The sequence below is a fragment of the Anabrus simplex genome, chromosome 3 (genome assembly GCF_040414725.1).
Source record: "Anabrus simplex isolate iqAnaSimp1 chromosome 3, ASM4041472v1, whole genome shotgun sequence".
Classification (NCBI taxonomy): domain Eukaryota; kingdom Metazoa; phylum Arthropoda; class Insecta; order Orthoptera; family Tettigoniidae; genus Anabrus; species Anabrus simplex.
In genome coordinates this window covers 464,627,249-464,649,599 of record NC_090267.1, presented here as the reverse complement: position 1 = coordinate 464,649,599, position 22,351 = coordinate 464,627,249, and the positions used below count along the sequence as shown (strand labels likewise).

Below are 22,351 nucleotides of genomic sequence, written 5' to 3'. Positions count from 1 at the left end.
AGGGAATCAAAATCCAAGGAGAAGAAATCAAAACCCTGAGATTTACTGATGATGTCGTTATTTTATTTGAGACTGCAGAAGATCTGGCGAAATACCTGAATTTTATGGACATAGTCTTGGGTGAGGAGTACAAGATGAAAATAAGTGAGACCGAAACAATAGTAATGGACTGCAGTCGAAAGAAGTCAGGTGATATTAGATTAGGGAATGAAGTCTTAAGGAAGTAGATGACTATTAATTGTTACTTGGGTAGCAAAATAACTAATGATGGCAGAAGTAAGGACATAAAATGCAGACTAGCACCAGCAAAGAAGGCCTTTCTTATGAAAATAAATGTCCTCGTTTCGAACATTGATATAGGAATTAGAAAGATGTTTTTGAAGACTTTCGTCTGGAGCGTAGCAATGTAGCATTGCATAAAAGTGAAAGATGGGCGATAACTTGCTCAGAAAGAAAGAGAATAGAAGCTTTTGAAATGTGGTGTTACAGAAGAATGCTGAAGGTGAGAATGATGGATCAAATCACGAATAAAGAGATACTGAATTGAATTGGTGAGAAGAGATCGATTTGGCCAAATTTGACGAGAAGAAGAGATAGAAAGATAGGACACATCTTAAGACATCCAAGACTTGAGCAGCTGGTTTTTGAGGGAAGTGTAGGTGGTAAAAATGGTAGGGGTAGACCAAAGTATTAATATGACAAGCAGATTAGAGCAGAAATAGAATATAATAGTTACCTAGAAATGATAAGTTTAGCACAGGATAGGAAGCCATTGAGAGCTGCATCAAACCAGTCTATGGACGGATGACTCAAACAACAACAACGACAACAACAACAACAACCCATTATTGCCTAAAACTAATAGTTCCCTAATTGTCGGAAACGAGTCTAGACGGGTCGGTTTGTTCCCATGGATGTTTGTTGATATAATTAGATAAACATTGCAGTGCGATGCAGTCATGCAGGTTAGTGGTCGGAGCTAACCTTGATCCATTTAGGTGTGAGGTAAAGTGAGACCAGACGGGTGCAGTGTAGCGGAACACAAGGTGGTGACGTCAGAGGGCCATGATAGGCGTGCGAATTGCATCTCACAGGACACGATGATGTCACGTTTAGCCAAAATAGGACAGGATGATCCTTGTTGACGCAGACCAGAACCAATCTCTTTTCCTTCCTATACATGGGAACAAATACAGAGAGGTGTGAAAATCGAGCTCGGTTTGGGTCCCGTAGCTGTCAGCTTGAATTTGGGAGATAGCGGGTTCGCACCCCCCTGTCGGCAGCTCTAAAGATGTTCTTCTTCCTACAATTTGCTTCACGTTGCACCTACACAGATAGGTCTTAATGGGATACGAAAGGGCTAGGAGTCAGAAGGAAGTAATCGTTGCCTTAATTAAGGTACAGCCCCAACATTTGCCTGGTGTGAAAATGGGAAACCATGGAAAACTATCTTCAAGGCTGTTTTCCCATGTAACAATGTAACCTCATTTTCTCGCAAGGAAAATTTTTCTCCGCCAATCCGATTGTATAGGCCTACCATCGTTCTTAACACAACACAAAGAGCATCCCTGACGTATTTTTCCTTCGGCATAGTTCTGATACAATCTGTATGTGGTTTCAGAACTAAATATTCTTCTCGTCTCTCACGAAGAGGTCCATCAAGCGCATAGAAATGCTCCATACCATTGTTTATTTTAAAAGAAATCACCAGCTGCATTTCTGGTTCAGTTATCGCCAGGAAACTGTCAATTATCTCTGGACCATGGAAATGTCACTTAGTAAGTTTTACCTCTAAACCAACGAAATAATAATAATAATAATAATAATAATAATAATAATAATAATAATAATAATAATAATAATAATAATAATAATAAAATTGGGAACCACAATTCAAGAAAATAGTTTGGAAAAATCTGCTGTAGGGGCAAGGATACAAAAAACGAAAAGAGCATATGTTTTAACAAAAAATACATACTGTACAACAAAAATGTTTATATAAAACTCTTAAAATAGAGTAGGCTACTACAACATAGTTGTGAAACCAGAATGTTTATATGCCAGTGAATGCTTAGTACTCAATTATAAACTTCAAAGATTGGAAGTACTAGAAAGAGAATTATAAGAAAAATATTAGGCCCTCTAAAAACTACATAATTTTGGAAATTAAGAAGTAACAACGAAATTTATCAGAACATAGATAACATTTCTATAACAGTACGGAAGAGGAGACTGCTATTTTCTGGACATATTTACAGAATGGACGACAATAGACTAACCAAAAAGATCTTCACGTATCTTTGGAAGAAAAAGTCAACAACTGCCTGGATTCAAGAGATCAAAAGAGACTTGGAAAGAAACAACATCAAAGAAGAAGTAATGGAAAGAGAAATTTTCAGGAAGAAAGTTTTAAAGATGGAAGAAAACCGGCACAAAGGGGTCTGAAGAAAGAAAAATGAAACATAGTGAACCAATGAAGGAACATTGGAAGAAAAGGAAGGAACAACAACAAAGGATGAAGAATTAAAATTGGAACGTGGTCCCTAGTAGGCCCTAACGCAAGAAGAAATAATAATATTAATAAATCCCCTACCTGGCTGAGAATCGAACTCAGAGATCTCTAAACTGAAATCCACTCCACTGACTATGGAACCAAGGAGCCGAACGTCTAAACCACGAGATTTGTGGTTATGATATTATTCAATTAATATATTTTTAGGGCAGTTCTAAATATGCACCAACAAAGTCAGCATCAACTCGTGTTAAAATCATGTTATAGAAACAGAATCTCAGTAATCTCCACCAAACTTCCCTAAGAGATTTTCGAGAAATGCCAGTGCGATCCTTGTTACAGGAAGTTCGGCTCCCCCCTTCTGAAGGGTGCAGATCTCCGTACATCCCTCCAGAACATAGCAGGGGAAACCACGGAAACATCACTCAACGCACACGACAGGCAGGCAACGAACGGTGACGAAAGTTGCACGTTGAAGAATGACCGTGACTTATTCTTGTCTCCAGGAATAACCTAGCCCACTTAATCGGAGCGGCTCTCGTTCATGCCCACACAGGTTCACTCTCAGCCTATTATTAGCGGGTCCTGCATACCACAGGTCGCGGCTGTATTCGGTGTCACCTCCGTCATCGAGGTGGGTCATAATAGGCTTGCTATAAAATCACGAGGACTCAGGGCAAGCATTCTGTGACAAACAATCCCTGTTATGTATAAGTTGCTTGGTGTGAAAATCGGGAAATCACTGAAAAAACCATCTTCAGGGATACCGACAGTGGGTTTATGTCTAAGTGACAGGTCCCGCAGTGTAAAGATAGCGTGCCTGCCTCTTGCCCGAAGGCCCCAATTCGATTCCCGGTCTGGTCAGGGATTATTACCGGGATCTGAGGAATGGTTGGAAGTTCACTCACTTTACGTATTTACTAATAATGTTATTGGCTTTACGTCCAACTAACTACATTTTCGGTTTTCAGAAACGCCGAGGTGCCGGAATGTTGTCCCGCAGGAGTTCTTTTACGTGCCAGTAAATCTATCGACGCAAGGCTAACGTATTTGAACACCTTCTACCAACGGACTGAGCCAGAATCGAACCTGCCAAGTTGGAGTCAGAACTAGTTATGGGATAATCGAATACAAAATAATCGCTTATTTGATTATTTCATTTTCGATTATTTTTCCATTCGATTATTTTTCGATTATTCATTCGAATGAATGAGACAATCGAATAGCGAATACATTTTTCCATTCGATTATTTTTCAGTTTTTCATCCGAAACTCCATTTAAATTAATGAGGCAATCGAATAGCGAATACATTTTTCCATTCGATTATTTTTCGATTATTCATCCGAAACTGCGTTATTATTATTATTGAGCCTCCGTGGCTCAGACGGCAGCGCGTTGGCTTCTCACCGCTGGATACCGTGGTTCAAATTCCGGTCACTCCAAGTGAGATTTGTGCTGGACAAAGCGGAGGCGGGGCAGGTTTTTCTCCGGGCACTCCGGTTTCCCTGTGAATGGGTCAATTGAATAGTGAATGCTTTCGAACTAAACGAATGAAAAGTGATTATTTTAACATTCATTCGCTCCAACCGAATGAGTGATTCTGCTGAAACAATCCACTGATACATCTGAATGAATAGTTTTTTTAAGAATAATCGAGTTAACAACGATTTGTCCCGTTGTCAAGAAAATAATTGATAAATTAACTGACTGAAATTGACTGTTTGAAAGAGCGTCTTAGCTCAGTGACGTAATCGCTGCCTCCTCACAAAAACGGACTGGGTTCGATTACCGGTCATTGCAAATTGGTGTTATTCGAAGTCCACAAAAATACGATGACTCGTGGCTTGTAATTGCAAGTACCGTATATACAAATAGTGGATACAAACTGAGACACTCAGTAACTCATTTTGCCATACATGCGTCTTGGTGATTCGCTGGACATTATGGGACAGGGCCTCTCAGGGTGCATGCACCTGGTGCATGCACTGTGCACCGTGCAAAAGACGACTTCGCTTGGTTTCCCAGAGTGCAGACCCCCCACTCCTCGATTTGGAGCAATAGCGCTGTCTCTCTCTTTCCCTACGCCTGTCTCGCTCGCTCTCCCTGTCTCCCTCTTCCTCACTTGCTCCGTAGCGCTCCAAATCCGAGCCGAGTTGAGCCGGGATGAGCCGAGCTTAACCAAGTAGCCCAGAGACGAAGCGTTGGTCCGAGCCGAGCCGAATGGTACCGATGCACAGTGCACGGAGCTCTTGCGCCTCGATTTGCACGCGTGAGATTTTGGGCGTTTGAGAGGCCCTGTTATGGAGCGTGAAGCTTGAACTGGAACGTATCCCAGGAAACCTCGGATTCCATTTGCAAACAAAATATCGTGATGTCCTTAAACGAAATCCGGGATACGACATCATGTTAGCTATAAACAAATATTTGGCTGGTACTGATAATGTGGATCTACGAGAATATTTAACACCTACACTCGCTCCCGAATTCAAGTGCTGCCGTATCACATCCGTAGATGTAGAGAGATCATTCTCCGCATTCAATCTACTTTTAACAGACAAACGCCACAGATTTATACCAGAAAACTTGGAGAAGACTGCTGCAGTGTACTACAAAGCATATTATGAAGAAGCAAAGCAGTGTGTGCCGTGTAAAATGAAAGAGGAATGTGTATTTAAGTGCAGTAGCGGCGATTGGGAATTAGAAGTGGAGGGGGGGGGGGGCGTTGCAGACAACAAAAAGTACCCAGGATTGTAGGATATATCGGCGGGGTGGAATATAAATCAAAACTGAAAAAACCTACAAAATGGTAAGTTTTTGATGTTCTGTGGTGTAGTGGTTAGTGTGATTAGCTGCCACCCCCGGAGGCCCGGGTTCGATTCCCGGCTCTGTCACGAAATTTGAAAAGTAATACGAGGGCTGGAACGGGGTCCAGTCAGCCTCGGGAGGTCAACTGAGTAGAGGTGGGCTCGACTCCCACCTCAGCCATCCTGGAAGTGGTTTTCCGTAGTTTCTCACTTCTCCTCCAGGCAAATGCCGGGATGGTACCTAACATAAGGCCACAGCCGCTTCCTTCCCTCTACCTTGTCTATCCCTTCCAATCTTCCCATCCCCCACGCAAGGCCTCCGTTCAGCATAGCAGTTGAGGCCACCTGGGCGAGGTACTGGTCATCCTTCGCAGTTGTATCCCCCGACCCTGAGTCTGAAGCCCCAGGACACCTAAAATTAAGAACTGATATTATCGGTGAAGGGTTCCTTCAAAGCTTCTTTGAAATCAGTGGCGTTTTCTTCCAGCTACCCCCCCCCCTTCCTTAAAACGTGAAGTTTGGTAGTCTTCGGAGGCTGCTTGAGGCGTTAAATCGGGTGAAGGTGGTCGATGGTTTTATATCAGGAAATGAGATTAGAAAGCGGCCATTCCTTCAGAGAACTACATTTTCCAATGGAGACTGTTCAGACGGTACACCTGGCGATAGAGCTTTTCGCATGTCATATCATGAAATGCGCAATAAACAGTAATAGTACATTTATTCTCCGTGGCTCAGACGGCAGCGCGTCGGCCTGTCACCGCTGGATACCGTGGTTCAAATCCCGGTCATTCCATGTGAGATTTGTGCTGGACAAAGCGGAGGCGGGACAGGTTCTTCTCCGGGTACTCCGGTTTTCCCTGTCATCTTTCATTCCAGCAACACTCTCCATTCTCATTTCGTAGCATCTATCATTCATTAATATATCACTTTGGGAGTGGCGACCCCATCGTAATAACAGCCTATATATGATTCATTCATTACATCCCTAACCCGGTCACTGACTGGAAAACAGGTTGTAGGTTTTCATTTTCATTTTCAGTACATTTATTAAGAAAATGTGTTTATGAAGTAAGTTTTAATTGTTTTGCTTGTGATTATTTTTGATAGCTTCGTACATAAAACATTCCTTCAAAATATTTCCTGTACAGTATTTATCAATAAAGTTCTATTTTTCTGTTTACTTGTGAATATTATTGAAAACTCCGTGCATAAGGCTTCTTCAAAAATGTATTTGTGAAACACACTCTATTATTGTTCTGTTGTTTCTGTTTGTTTGCATTATCAGTTGTTCCTCATTTCACATGCTTGTGTCCATGACAGTCATGCACCCCCTCCCCATAATTATCCGCCTGTTTGAAATAGTATCCGAATGCCGTAGCAGACTCGATTGAGACACGCTCACGCACGGGTACAGTATGATCTCATTGGCCTATTTTCATCTCTATTAATTATCTACTTGGGATCACAGTTTCTTGACTTTGTCTTCTTCGAAATAGTGATGTATTCCATAGCTGAGAGCTCCAGTAACTAAGAATGTGTCACTCAGGCCAAATGCGTGGGCCGAGAGCAGTGGACCATTCTAGACCTTGGCAATAGGTCGCGTTTAATGGAACTTGGTACTGCGAGGTCGTGTCAAGGGTTCGTGCTGCCAAGAAAACGACTAATCACATTCAGCTGGACTGATACCGTTGCACGGTCTTGTGTAATCAATCATTCACCTGGTGCACTGTAAGAGAAATGCACTGCCACACACGATTCGCAACACAGAAGCGCAAGTGGAATGGTGGTGATCGTTATTTTAAAAGGAACCACAAGTAAGCAATCAGCCTTCGTAACATTAATCAGAAATGAAAATGGAAGCGGCCCAACCCTTCGAAAAATTAAGGTCAATCAATGCATTATCTGAATTTAAGACTGTCTCCCAGGTGGCAGATTCCCTAGCAGATGTTTACCTAGCCTTTTCATAAAAGTTTTTAAATAACTTGGAAAGTTATTGAACATTTCCCTTGATGAATCATTCCAATCCATTACTCCTTGTCCTATAAATGTCCGGCTCCATGGCTAAATGGTTCGCGTGTTGGCCTTTGGTCACAGGGGTCCCGGGTTCGATTCACGGCAGGGTCTAGGATTTTAACCATAACTGGTTAATTTCCCTGACACAGGGGCTGGGTGTATGTGTCGTCTTCATCGTCATTTCATCCTCATCAGCCCCAGGGGCTCTGAACTTTGGAGCGTGGGTTGGCGACCACGAGGCCCTCAGCTGAGTCATGGCATTGCTTCCACTCACTTGTGCCAGACTCCTCACTTTCATCCATCCTATCCGACCTCTCTTGGTCAACTCTTGTTCTTTTCCGACCCCGACGCTATTAGGTTTGCGAGGGCTAGGGAGTCTTTCATTTTCACGCCCTTCGTGGCCCTCGTCTTTCTTTGGCCGACACCTTCATTTTTGGAAGTGTCGGATCCCTTCCCTTTTTTCCCTCTGTTATATAGAGGATGGTTGCCTAGTTGTACTTCCTCTTAAAACAATAATCACCACCATAATCACCTCATCCTCATCATGACGCGCAGGTCGCCTACGGGAGTCAAATCAAAAGACCTGCATCTGGCGAGCCGAACATGTCCTCGGACACTCCAGGCACTAAAAACCATACGCCGTTTCATTTTCTTTGTCCTATAAATGAATATTTGCTCCAATTTGTCCTCTTGAATTCTAACTTTATCTTCATATTATGATCTTTCCTACTTTAAAAACGCCACTCAAACTTATTCATCTGCTAATGCCAATCCACGCCATCTCTCCGGTGACAGCTCGGAATATACCGCTTAAGGCGACACTCCGGAGATAAAAATGGACATTTTGGTCATGACTGAAATTGAAAGGATTGAGTTTCTTTTTTTCTTGTCACGAAGTTATTCAGCTGAATTCAAACAATTTATCACTGTAATAATGCTTTGTTTGCCAATTATAATTTTACACTTAAATCCCATTTTTCTCCCATAATATTCTGGCAAATGTAACAAAATTTGTATGGTATATGTATCACAGCTATATTAAGAAACCTACGTATGAAATTTTTGATTGCAGAATTTTTTTAAGCAGTAGGGATTTTTAAGTCCAAAATTTTAGAAGGTAAAAATTACACAAACTTCAGTACGATATATCTCCTTATATAAATTATGTACAGAAAATTCAATACGTAGTGCTTTTAAAATAAGTATTATCTACCTAAATACGAATTCACATTAACATGTTAGATAAATTTCATGAAAAACTGGAATTAAAAATTTCAAAGCAAAAACTTTATTTTGGCAAACTATTAATTATATATGAAAAAAATGTTCGTGGTATCTTTACTTTTATGTAGGTGACTTCCCACAAAGTTTCGTGAAAATCCATGCATTAGGTAAAACATGAAATGGCGTATGGCTTTTAGTGCCGAGAGTGTCCGAGGACATGTTCGGCTCGCCAGGTGCAGGTCTTTCGATTTGACGCCCGTACGCGACTTGAGCGTCGTGATGGCGATGAAATGATGATGAAGACAACACACACACACACCCAGCCCCAGTGTCAGCGAAATTAAGCAATGATGGTTAAAATTCCCGAACCTGCCGGGAATCGAACCCGGGACCCCTGTGACCAAAGGTCAGCACAGTAAAAATATATTTTTATCTCCGTAGGGTCGCCTTATTCGAGCATCTCGTCTGCTTACTCCCTAGTCACCCCACGCCAAAGTTCGTATATTTTTCTGTGTTCTCATCGAGTAAATTATTGTAGCCGAGAATTCGACATCGGTTATTGACGTCAGAAAAGTTGGATGGCGCAGCCACGCGGAAGAATGTTGAAGCTACAACATAGTGACTGGTGAGCTTTATTTACATGGCGAAGCATTAACGTCGTGATGGAAATAGAAAGAAAATTGTCAAATTTGAGGAGGTACTGCTCTGTATACGGTTGCAAATCGTATAAAACGGATGCGAAATCTCTTCACTACTTTCCTGTACAAAAAGTTCAGAGAGAAAGATGGACTTCCGCGCTGTCAATTGGAAAACGCGTTACGCGATACATGACAGTGCGCAGTCTGCATTCTCGTGAAGACGACTTCTTTCCACAGCGTAGGTACCGGTACTGTTTATTGTACTCATTGATAGTTATTGTCTCTAATTTGTATTCACAAAGATTTAGCTACATCAAAAATACTGATAAAGTTGTAGCCTAATACTTCTGTGCCGCACATAGAATGTAATCCGCTCTTTGTAAACTTCTTCATATGTGTAACAGCAGACAGTAAATTAACTATCTACGTGTGAGTAATATCTTTAACTGGTAGTAATTAAACACTGCATTTAAATTGTCTATAAAATACTTCTTTCAATGAAAGAAAATACGTAGTATTTTGCCATCATAAATTAGCTTTTTTTGCTATTTGTTTCACGTCACACCGACACAGATAGGTCCTATGGCGACGATGGGACAGGAAAGGTATAGGAATGGGAAGGAAGCGGCCGTGGCCTTAATTAAGGTACAGCCCCAGCATTTGGGAAACCACAGAAAACCATCTTCAGGGCTGCCGACAGTGGGGTTCGAACCCACTATCTCCCGGATGCGAGCTCACAGCTGCACGTTCCTAACCGCACGGCCAACTCGCCCGATCATCATAAATTAGAAGCCATAACCTAATTATTTGGTAGAATTCGACAAACCAAGTATTCTTCAACCCCAAACAGCTGTGACTGTAGAGGTTATAGTATTCTTTAATTATAATTTTCAAACTTTGCTCTGCATATTCTGTAGGTAGTTATAATTTTTATACTTATTATTGTCGGTTCTAAGTTCTAACTTTTGTGCTGATGGTAAAAATGGAAGAATATTAAGATTAGGATGTGGGCTGTTCCAACACAAGCCTGTATAAAGCCTAGGATTTATTTGCTTTACAACATTTACTTAGTAGAATTATTATTTTATTTCTTCCCCAAGATTACAGTTTACAAGACAGGTAACTCCCCGTCACCTGGCTAAGGCTTTGGCATGGACCTAATCAACAAGAAATTACTCCATAACCTCTAATAGTGGAAAATTACAGTAGCTTAACTAAGGTGCATTAGCGTGTCAACGGTAACATTTCTCTGACAAACCCGCTTTACATGTACAGTTGCACTTCACATTTTCACTCCCTTTGTTCAAGACAACATTAACTTTGTGGGGTTTTGAATCGATGTGGGATGATTGTAAACACAACGCTACAACACCAGTTTCATCTTCTGTTTCAAACTTTTTACCTACACATATCAAGTAATTACGCTTGAATATTTCTTCCCCTTCCACTAATGGACGCGTGAAATCTCCGACAACTCTCAACAGTTGCGCACATGACACCAAAGACATTTTGAACACTTAATAAATCCTACAGACGCACACCCGATCACTGTCGTGTTCATTTCCCGTCACTATCTCGCCGCCATATTGGAAACAGCTGACCGTAGGCTCCTCCCCCGTTTCGGAGGTCAATAGAGTACAGTTCTGTACTTACTGAAAAATGAAACTAATTAAAGTTAAAAGCGAACTTCTGATTGGTTCATAGTTGGTAACTTGGTAGTTCAGCTTAGCCGTTAAACCACAGAAGCCCTAAAACCTCAGCTACATAATAAATATATCTCTTCCTCAATTAGATAAATGTCTATTAAGCATGTATTAGGCCCATGCTGTTGTACGGATGTGAGGCCTCGTGCTATAGCCTATACCTAAAACTCCCTTTTCAAAATTAGAAGTATTCCAAAACAAACTACTGAGAAAAATGATCAGAACCCCTCTCCTGAGATCTAACAGAAGGATACGACCCGAACTTCGTATTCCAACTCTTAGAACTCAGGTTAAAAAGATATCCTGAATGACCAAGTGTAGAATGCTACAAGCTCAGTCAACCGCACCGGGCATCTGCATTCTTAAACAGGTCATAAGAACCAAGAAGCCGAACACACGGCTCAAACACTCCAGCCCTTCGCTCACTTATGACATGATTTGAGTTAACTTTCGGACTATTTTAAATTTACAATATTAATCATAATTATAATAATGTTATTGGCTTTACGTCCCACTAACTACTTTTACGATTTTCGGAGACACCGAGGTGCCGTAATTTAGTCCTGAAGGAGTTCCTTTACGTGCCAGTAAATCTACCGACACGAGGCTGACGTATTTGAGCACCCTGAAATTCCACCGGACTAAGCCAGGATCGAACCTTCCAAGTTGGGGTCAGAAGACGAGCGCCTCAACCCTCTGAGCCACTCAAGCTTCTCTAAATTTACACCATACTTCACTGATTTCATTCAAAATTTGACCCTGGAAAGGACCGTTTCTTAAGAAGCTTAGCCGCCCTCAATCACACTAAATAATATACTTTACTTTTTCCAAATTCCATAGCGAAGAGGGAGTTTCAGCTCTGACTAGAGGTAAATACCGCCTCTATGTCAGATTTTTTCCTCCCCCGCCAGTGCAGTAAACCACAGATTTTCCGACTCATCGGGTAGCCCTAGGAAATAGATCAGTAAGAGAGCAACGTTTTCACCCTGGGACTCTTCATTTACTCGCCCCAACAACAACAACAACAACAACAACAAAGAAAGCAGTCAAATGTTTTTTTGTTTGTCCAACCCTTGTCCCGTTTCTCTACGGGGTCGGGTATGAGGTGAGATGAATCTGTCGTGGCGCGTTTTTATGACCGGATGCCCTTCCTGACGTCAACCTCGTCAGAGGAGTTAATGAGATGAAATGAATGACGTGATATATGATACTAGGAAGGGAGAGGGTGAAACCCGGTGCCGGCATTTAGCCTACTCCTGTCGAATAGCACCAAGGGGTCTGCTCAAGGCTTAACATCTCCATCCGACGGGCGAATTACTATCAACAGCGTCACATGCCCTCACTCCATATGAGTACTGCGGAGAGGTTTGGAATTTAATCCAGGTTTTGGCACGCAATCTAGTGATTAGAAATTGTACACCAACACCTCCTCTACCCTGCCGGCCAACATTCTGATGGTGAAATTTTTTTCGACCAAAGGGACTCGAACCTGCTAACCTGGGTGTCAGACCGTTTATACTTCAACGCCTTAACGATCATGGCCACCAGGCGGACATAAAAGAAAGAAAGCAGTCAAATAAAACTTATCGAACATTATTTTTAATAATCTTACAATAACGAATAATCCCTTCGTTCGTGTAACTTGACAATATATTGCATTACTTCTGCCTGTTGTAATTAAATTTATATTGAGTTATCCATAGGTTTTACATTATATTTGCGGGGCCCGAATTTTTATTTTTTGCAGGCGGGCCCGTAAACACAGAGGCAAGGTGATTTTTGTTAGCAATGGAAGATCTTACTTACCGTATTTATATTTCAGGATGAAAGGGTGAAAAATTTCATTATTGTGATCCAAGAAAGGGTTCTCAATTTCATTAAAGCTAAAACCGTCTTTCTATTTTCTGTTATAGAATGAGCATGTGGCTTACCCTGTTGTTGGTGCCTCTCATGGTACACGCCATGGACTATTCCGACCTCCCGGGAGATTACTGTCGAACCCGTCGGCCGGTGGACTGCTGCACCGACCGAAGAGACGACTGCTCCGTGCCTATACTGGGAACTCTCTGCTACTGCGATGAGTTCTGTAACAGGACGAGGAGCGAGGACTGCTGTCCTGACTACTGGAGACACTGTCTCGGGATAGAACCGCCTCAAAAGAGTAAGTACCCTATCCCTATGTGGAGGAAACAAACATGTTTAACGTCATATCAATATAAACATCAGTCTGCAGTGATAAGAATCGAGGGCTATGAAGAAAAGCAGCAATCCAGAAAGGGGTGAGGTAAGGCTGCAATTTGCCCCCTCCCTTTCAATGTTGATATAGAACAGGCAGTACAGGAAATCAAAGAAGAAAAAGAGAATCACAATCCAAGGAAAGAAAATCAAAACCCTGAGATTTGCCGATGGTATTGTTATTTTATCTGAGACTGCAGAAGATCTGGAGAAGTTGCTGAATCAATCAATCAATCAATACTGATCTGCATTTCGGGCAGTCGCCCAGGTGGCAGATTCCCTATATCTGTTGTTTCCTAGCCTTTTCTTAAACGATTGCAAAGAAACTGGAAATTTATTGAACATCTCCCTTGGTAAGTTATTCCAGTCCCTAACTCCCCTTCCTATAAGCGAATATTTAGCCCAATTTGTCCTCTTGAATTCCAGCTTTGTCCGCCTTTGTGGTGTAGTGATTTATTTTTTAAGTTATTTGTTCAGGGCGTCGACCCACGTGGATCTTTTGCCCCTACTGGCACCATATTGTATGAACCTGCGTGTAATTGGAATTGCGGTAGTGTGGAATGTTGTGTGTGAGGAAAGGAAGATTAAGGACGTCACAAACACCCAGTCCCCAGGCCAGGGATATTAATCATTACAATAATAAAAATCTCTATATATATATAATAAGAGTTTTATCTGTACATTGCTCAGAATTTAAAAAGAATGGTATTTCTGTATCGGTCATGTCCCCAGTAACAAGGAAATGCACTTTTTACTTTTCCGTAATTTCTGTCTGTCTGTCTGTCTGTCTGTCTGTCTGTCTGTCTGTCTGTCTGTCTGTCTGTCTGTCTGTCTGTCTGTCTGTCTGTCTGTCTGTCTGTCTGTCTGTCTGTCTGTCTGTCTGTCTGTATGTATGTATGTATGTACACGCATCACTAGAAAACAGCTAAAGAGAATTTAATGAAAATCGGTATGGAAAGTCGGGGAGTAAGTCGCTGCAATCTAGGCAATAAATAATTTTATTCACGCTGAGTGAAATGGTAGTTTAGGGGGAAGGCCTAAAATTTAATTCTCAAATATTTTTATTATTAGTGGTCGCATCGATAAATACCACATAACCAAAGTTATATAGAATTAAATTTCCGACTATTTATGTCTTATACATTTTTACCGTACCGGCTATGATAACACAGATATTCACATCAACGCCAAGCCACGAGAAAATGGTTTAACAGAATTTAATGAAAATCTGTATATAGAGTCGGGGAATAAGAAACAGCAGTCTAAGCTGGAAACAATTTTTTCACCCTGGATGAAATTGTAGTTTAGGGGAAGTCACCTAAAATGTAATTTTTAAATACCTGTCTTATTGGTCTTATCGAAAAATATTACATAACAAAAGTTATAGAGAATACAATTTCCGATATTTTATGTTTTATTCAGTTTTACCGTACCGACTATGGTAAGAGCGGTATTTCAGAGTCGGAAGAAAATTAAATGTGAAGGCCTACAGCATCAAAAGCGCATAACATTGATCAACAATAACATTACATTGACCATTGTTTGTTGTGTTCTTTGTCTCTTATGCTGCCTCTCAACTCCGATAGATGGGATTACTGCTGCGTACCGAGTATAACAGTCTGATTGAATACTGGCGGGCTGGCGGGAAATACCTGGGGAGTTAGAAACCTTTTTTCTTTAGCATGCCATTCCTCTGATTCATACATTTTCTGATATAGCTGGTACGTACCACTTTGGTTCATCATAGTATTTCAGCTATTCGATCCCTACTCTGACGCACTGTTTTGAAAGTGCAGTGTGCGCGCTTTGACAGAGGCTCACGTAGTAGTAGTATGACCTGGTCTAGAATTACAATTTAGGCCGATTCCAAATTATAGCACCACAATTCACTAAATAACTCAAAATTCAACCCTGAAAAGAGCTGTTTCTTAAGAAAAGCTTCTTCCTCTTTTATACAATTCTACATTCATTTTATTCCAAATTAGCATTGAAGAGGGGGTTTCTCCTCTGACTTTGAGGAAAAATTTGCCTCCAAGTCAGATAGATTTTTCCGCCGCCAGTGTAGTGAATTAAGATTTTCCGACTCATCGGGTACTCCTAGGAAACATATTAGAAAAAGGGCATAGTTTTTGCCCTGGGAGTCTCCACTATTCGACCCGCTCCCTGCCGAAAAAAGACGAAGAGTGTTCACAGATCACGGCTATCTGCGGCTTTTATCATTCCAGCTCTGGAACTTTGGACTGTTAGATCGGCAGCGTAGTACTGTTCGTCAAAAGTGAGAAAATGTGTGGTTTATCATTTGATCGAGTATTTCATATGAAAGCATTGCATTTAATCGCGTCATTCCTACTGAGTTCATTGTAATGACGTATGTTCATTTCAGTTGAGAAAACCACTAAGACAGTCTTTCTGAGGATTTAAAAAATGCAGGTGGAGAGTGAGTGTCTACCATTATAACGAAAACTCCCCAACCTGATTGTGACTGATGTTAGACAAGCGGGCCTAACATTACAATGAAAATTCTCTAACTCAGTCTTCATATGAGAAAAGACGTTTGGTGACTTCCCCATCACGTTTCTCGGCTAACGTTAAGAGCTATGCAATTTAATACAATCTTGCTCACAACGCGTACACTACCTAACCTAGAATTCTGTATACAATGTAAAATTCGGTAGCGAAGCACGGGTACATCACCTAGTAGTAATAATAATAATCGTAAGGCCTCATCTACCGTGTGCAGGCATTTCAATTTGACGCCATTTGGCTGTCTGCTCGTCAATTTCGACGTACCGTTTTACTCTAGGCCGACTAGATGGCAGACCGTGTAAACCGAAACTCTCTTGTACGTCTATGGCTGAGATTTTAATGAATTTTATCGGGTAAACACCAAATGTGTCACCAGAGATCTTTAACATGCCGACATCGTACGACATGGAGTGTCGAATGAACTTTTCTCCGCCCTTCAAACATCCGACTAACCTCTGCCGGGTTTGAACCCGCTATCTTGGGATCCGGAGGCCGACACTCTACCACTGATCCACAGAGGCAGCTATCATTACAATTAAAAAACCCCACCCGGCCGGTAATCGAACCCGGGGCCGCCGGGTGACAGGCGGACGCGTTGCCCCTACACCGCGGGGCCGGACTGGTGTAGTGGTTTAATTTGATTAGCTGCCACACCGGGAGACCCGGGTTCGATTCCCGGCTCTGCCACGAAATTTGAAAAGTGGTACGAGGGCTGGAACGGGGTCCACTCAGCCTCGGGAGGTCAACTGAGTAGAGGGGGGTTCGATTCCCTCCTCAGCCATCCTGGAAGTGGTTTACCGTGGTTTCCCACTTCTCCTCCAGGCAAATGCCGGGATGGACCTAACTTAAGGCCAAGGCCGCTTCCTTCCCTCTTCCTTGTCTATCCCTTCCAAACTTCCCATCCCCCCACAAGGCCCGTGTTCAGCATAGCAGGTGAGGCCGCCTAGGTGAGGTACTGGTCATCCTCCCCAGTTGTATCCCCCGACCCAGAGTCTGAAGCTCCAGGACAATGTCCTTGAAGCGGTAGAGGTGGGATCCCTCGTTGAGTCCGAGGGAAAAACCGACCCTGGAGTGTAAGCAGATGATGATGATGATGATGATGATGATGATGATGATGATGAAGAAGAAGAATTCCAACTATCTTCATATTGTGATCTTTCCTACTTTTAAAGACACCACTCAAACTTATTCGTCTACTAATGTAATTCCAAGCCATCCCTCTGCTGACAGCAAGGAATATACCAGTTATGATATGGATGGTGATTTCCATAGGGAACCTGAAATATTTGTCCCGAATGAGTAAATTTATAATACCAATAGGCCTATAAATGGTCCGTTATTGGACATTATAAATTTTCCAGCTAACTCATTCATGGTTGCCAGCGTTGGGGCTAAACATAGATGATTATCTTATCAAATAATTCTGAATCAGCGTCAGCGCTACCCTTTCCCGGTCTGTTCACTCCAACGACATCATGTCCGGCTCCATGGCTAAATGGTTAGCGTGCTGGCCTTTGGCCACAGGGGTCCCGGATTCGATTCCCAGCAGGGTAGGGAATTTTAACTATCATTAGTTAATTTCTCTGGCTCAGGGGCTGGGTGTATGTATTGTCTTCATCATCATTTCATCCTCATCACGATGCGCAGGTCGCCTATGGGAGTCAAATCAAGATACCTGCACCTGGCGAGCCGAACTTGTCCTCGGACACTCCCGGCACCAAAAGCCATAGCCTTCGCCATTTCATTTCAACGACATCATGTTGCCTATTATCTTTAGAAATGAGCCTTACACCTAGAATTTCATGTTTGTCATGGACGGAGTCTTGGGGAAGGAATACAAGGTGAAAATAAATAAGTCCAAAACAAAAGTAATAGAGTGCGGTCGTACGAAGTCAGCTGATACAGGAAATATTAGATTAGGAAATGAAGTCTTAAAGGAAGTGGATGAATATTTTACTTGGGTAGTAAAATAACCAACGATGGTTATGGCAGAAGTAAGGAGGACATAAAATACAGACTAGCACAAGCAAGGAAGGGCTTTCTTAAGAAAAGAAATTTGCTCACTTCGAACACTGATATAGGAATTAGAAAACTGTTTTCGAAGACTTTCGTTTGGAGTGTGGTATTGCACGGAAGTGAAACACGGACGATAGCTAGCTCAGAAAGAAAGAGAATAGAAGCTTTTGAAATGTGGTGTTACATAAAAATGCTGAAGGTCAGATGGATAGATCGAATCACGAATGAAAAGATACTGAATCGGATTGGTGAGAGGAGATCGTTGTGGCTAAATTTGACGAGAAGAAGAGAGAGAATGATAGGACACATCTTAAGACACCCAGGACTTATGCAGTTGGTTTTTGAGGGAAGTGTAGGGGGCAAGACGGTAGGGGTAGACCAAAGTATGAAATGACAAGCAGATTAGAGCAGATGTAGGATGCAGCAGTTATGTGGAAATGAAAAGGTTAGTACAGTATAGGGTCGCATGGAGGGCTGCTTCAAACCAGTCCATGGACTGATAACTCAAACAACAACAACGTCGTATGAGTTTGGATGTGGTGGAAAGTGCAGTCTTCAGGAACTTGTATGGGAAAAGACTTTTTGATGACTAGCAAATGTATCCGTGCTTCGCTACGGCATTCTACACTGTATACGGATTTCTACGTAAATTACTGTACACGCAGTGAGAAAGATTCTCTTAAGTTACATGTCTCTTAGCGTTATCCGAGAAACACCACGGGGAGGATCGTATACGTTGCTTCAAATGTACGGTGCGCGTTGGGAAGTTTTGATGATGATGATAGAGTTCGGGAGTTTCTACTATAAGGGCAGGCTCACTTTCTTACTGCCATTCTCTTACAGCTATTTGAAGCCGATTGTAACCTCCAACGGTATTCCGCAAATATCCCGCAGAATGGCAGCTTGACTCTATCTCGCTTTCTACCCAACGACCAACCACCAGTTTACAGGAATAATGACGAAAATGGCATTAGTGTACGTTACTTCCCTACTGGCAAGCAGCCAGAGACGTTGCCACGGTAACCGTTAGGTTCGTTTTCGGTCACTCGATGCAAAGCATGAAACCCGCAGATAAACAGTAATTTTCTCCGTCATTTGAAGAGTAAGCGAAATTATGTACATAACAAAATTGTTCAAAATGAAGAGAAGTTGTACATACGGTCTTCGGATTTTACAGAAAATCAATAGTATAAGAGAAAATCGGAAAAAAACTTTCTGATTTTCGTATAAACCCCCATTCTGTTCAGCGATTTTTAAATGATATGCATATCTAAACCTGCCCCTGGATGAGTATACTCTAAATATGAAGTTTGGTCGAAATCTATCCAGTCGTTTCGCCGTGATGGTGGAACAGCCAGACAGACAAAGAGATATGAAAGCTGAAAACCACTGATACGGTCTTGAGTTGACCTAAAATGGATAAATATCTGAAAAATTGACAAAATAAACGAAATTACGGACAGCGGACCCCCTGCAACTTTATTTATGATGAAAGTGGTACTTGGTATCTGCAGGGGTGTAAGCAGAAATTATTTTCGGAGGGTGGGGGGATATTAAATATTAACATTTGAGGATTTCTATAAAATAACATCGGGTGCAAATTGTGAAATTAGAAACACTAAATTACAACTTTCAAAATAACACAATTATTTCTTCTTTCTTTTTTTTACATGTTGCTTTATGTCGCCGACACACATAGGTCTTATGGCAACGATGGGACAGGAAAGGTCTAGGAGTGGAAAGGAAGTGGCCATGGCCTTAATAAGGTGCAACCGCAGCATTTTCCTGGTGTGAAAATGCAAAGCCATGGAAAACCATTGTCAGGCCTGCTGACCGTGGGGTTTGAGCTTGGTCAATTATTTAATTAAGACACATTTGTATTCATGTTGATAATTACAATAGCAGACGTCTCCTGGGATTTTTGGCCAGCTCATGGTTTATATTTTCTATAGTCACATGTTCTTCTTTGTGTATATCAAGTTTTTTTTCTTTTACAAGCTGCTTTATGTCGCACTGACACAGACAGGTCTTATGGCGATGATGGGATAGTAAAGGGCTACGAGTGGGAAGGAAGCAGCCATGGCCTTAATTAAGATATAGCCCCAGCATTTGCCTGGTTTGAAAATAGGAAACCATGGAAAACCATCTTCAGGACTGTTGACAGTGGGGTTCGAACCCATCTATCTTCCGGATGCAAGCTCACAGCTGAGCACCCCTAACCGCACGGCCAACTCGCCTGATGTAAATAAAAAAGAGCTAACCCATCCAATCTTTCCTGTGTAGTCATATTCTGCAAATATTTTGGGGATGATAAAGGGCGTTCTAGTGTGGCAGCAATAGCAGACAGTTTCAGTACTCGATGTATTGCTGGGAAAATATTACTGTCACAAAATGTTAAGTGGAGAAATTTCTTTTCCACATTTTGTGTCCACTGGAAAATACTACTTTACCCATGTTGATATCATCTATCTGCTGAGTCATAATGGCATCAACAGCAATATTTATTTTATCATACGATTCCTTCACAACTGATTGAGGAAGAATTATTTCCATGTCTCTGTCTGAAGTTCTGAACTCATCATATTATAAATATGTTACCTGTTCATGTTCATGTCATCTAAGCCCTGTGCTGTTGGACATTCAGCTTCTGGCTTAACTGCACCCGTTCTCCACAGGTCCACAAAGATAAGGGTAAAACCCATTCACTTAATCAAAAGACTGGGCAGAGATCTTATAATACCCTTTTCATCTTTTGCTGATGATGTATGGGGATTACCTGCAAATTGCAATGTCTTAACAATTGCAGAATACAACACAGACTGAAGGTTAAATGCCAGGTCAAGCTCACTGTAATATTTATTAATGGAAGCATCAACACATTGTTGGCAAATATGTAGTTCAAATCAAAAGCCAAACAATGAGCTACCTAAAATCTTCATTTATATGGTTGTCACAATTGGTCACAAATACTAAACTTCAACATTTTGTGGGGGTGGAATTTATCCCCCCAATCCCACCATCTCTGCCTACACCCCTTGACTCTGCCCAGCTTTCTACATTGGCTTAACTACCAACACTCTAGCCAAACATATATGCGGTCGTTGCAGTTCCTGCAGAACACTTAACATAAATCTTCTTGTCCCTATTCACACTATGATTGTTTCACAGTTTAAACTCCTTGAACACTTACCTCCATCTTCCCACCCTTGTGCTCTTAGATATTCTGAAGTTGGACATCAACTGGTGCTCAGCTCTAGGGAAGCACCTAGCCTTCTTCCTCAGTGTTTGTCCCACAGTGTGGCGGAGTCCGCTTTCCTGGTTTCTTTTTTCCTTTTTTTTTTTTTTGTTATGATTATATGCATGTTCGAGGTGTAGACCTATGATCTACAGGTCATTATGGAAGGTGTCAAGCCATTGCTGCTTTGGTCTTCCAGCTGATCGTCTTTCTCCAACTTCCAATGTCAGATCTCTTCCTGCGATGGATATGCTGTCTGCTCGAAGAATGTGTCCATACCATTGTAACCAGCTTTTCCCCATCTTGCCTGTGATTGGTGCATTTCCATATCTATGATAGATATCATCATTAGTGACATGATCATGGAGTGTCAGACTCGATGTCCAGCAAAACATTCTGTCCCACAAGGCCGTATTATTGGACCTTTATGTTTTCTTATGTATCGTCACCACTATGGCAAACTAGCGAAAGTGAAAAAATAGGGAACCTGAAGTTATGGTCTAGATTTTATTGTTTATATAATATGTACCCTCTGACAAAGTCTCACATACCCAACTCGTCTGTATGGCTAACACATAAAACCAATCTTAAATATAAAATTTGATTTGACATGAGCAATCACAGCTTGTTTCAGCTCTCCTAATTTTTTGGCAATTTGCACATGTCAGTTTGCTAGAGGGGGAATGATATATACATGATATAGCAAAGAACTCAAATCAGAGATAAGGCTTTTTGAGGATGATCTCATACTGGATGGAGCAATAAATAAGTTACAAGATTGTGAGCAACTGTAAAAAGACCTCAAGAATGTTGTAAGATGGACAGCAGGCAATGGTATGATGACAAACAGGGTTAAAAGTCAGGTTGCAACTTTCACTAATAGGCAAATTCCTCTCAGTTTTAATTACTGCAATGATGGGTTAAAAGTTCCTTATGCGGATCACTGTAAGTACCTAGGAAAGAACATCACTGGGGTAATGACATAAACAGGCTTGTAAATTGGGTACAGATCTTTGCACAAGGTTATGAGGATGTAAAGGAGAGGGTATATAAGTCTCTGGTAAGACCCCAACCAGAGTATGGTTCCAGTGCATGGGACCCTCACCAGGATTACTTGATTCAAAAACTGGAAATAATCTAAAGAAAAGCAGCTTGATTTATTTTGTGATTTCCGGCCAAAGATTAGGGTTATGAAAATGCTGCGAAGTTTAGGCTGGGAAGACTTGGGAGAAAGGAGACAAGCTGCTCGAATGACTTGTATATTACAAGCTGTCAGTAGGGAGATGGCTTGGAATGACATTAGTAGATGAATAAGTTTGAGGGTTGTTTTTAAAAGTAGGAAAGATCACATTATGAAGGTAAAGTTGGAATTCAAGAGGACATATTGGAGCAAATATTCATTTATAGGAAGAGAAGTTAGGGATTGCAATAATTTACCAAGAGA

General features: G+C 41.5%; 1 protein-coding gene across 1 annotated transcript in view; it reads left to right on the top strand.

Moving 5' to 3' along the window:
- The window catches only part of LOC136866523 (uncharacterized peptidase C1-like protein F26E4.3), a 383,490-nt gene that overhangs the window by 323,023 nt on the left and 38,116 nt on the right, over nucleotides 1–22,351 (top strand). Inside the window, exon 2 of the mRNA XM_067143570.2 lies at nucleotides 12,809–13,056. Within this exon, the coding sequence (XP_066999671.2) occupies nucleotides 12,809–13,056 (248 nt within the window). The remainder of the gene's footprint in view (nucleotides 1–12,808; nucleotides 13,057–22,351) is intronic.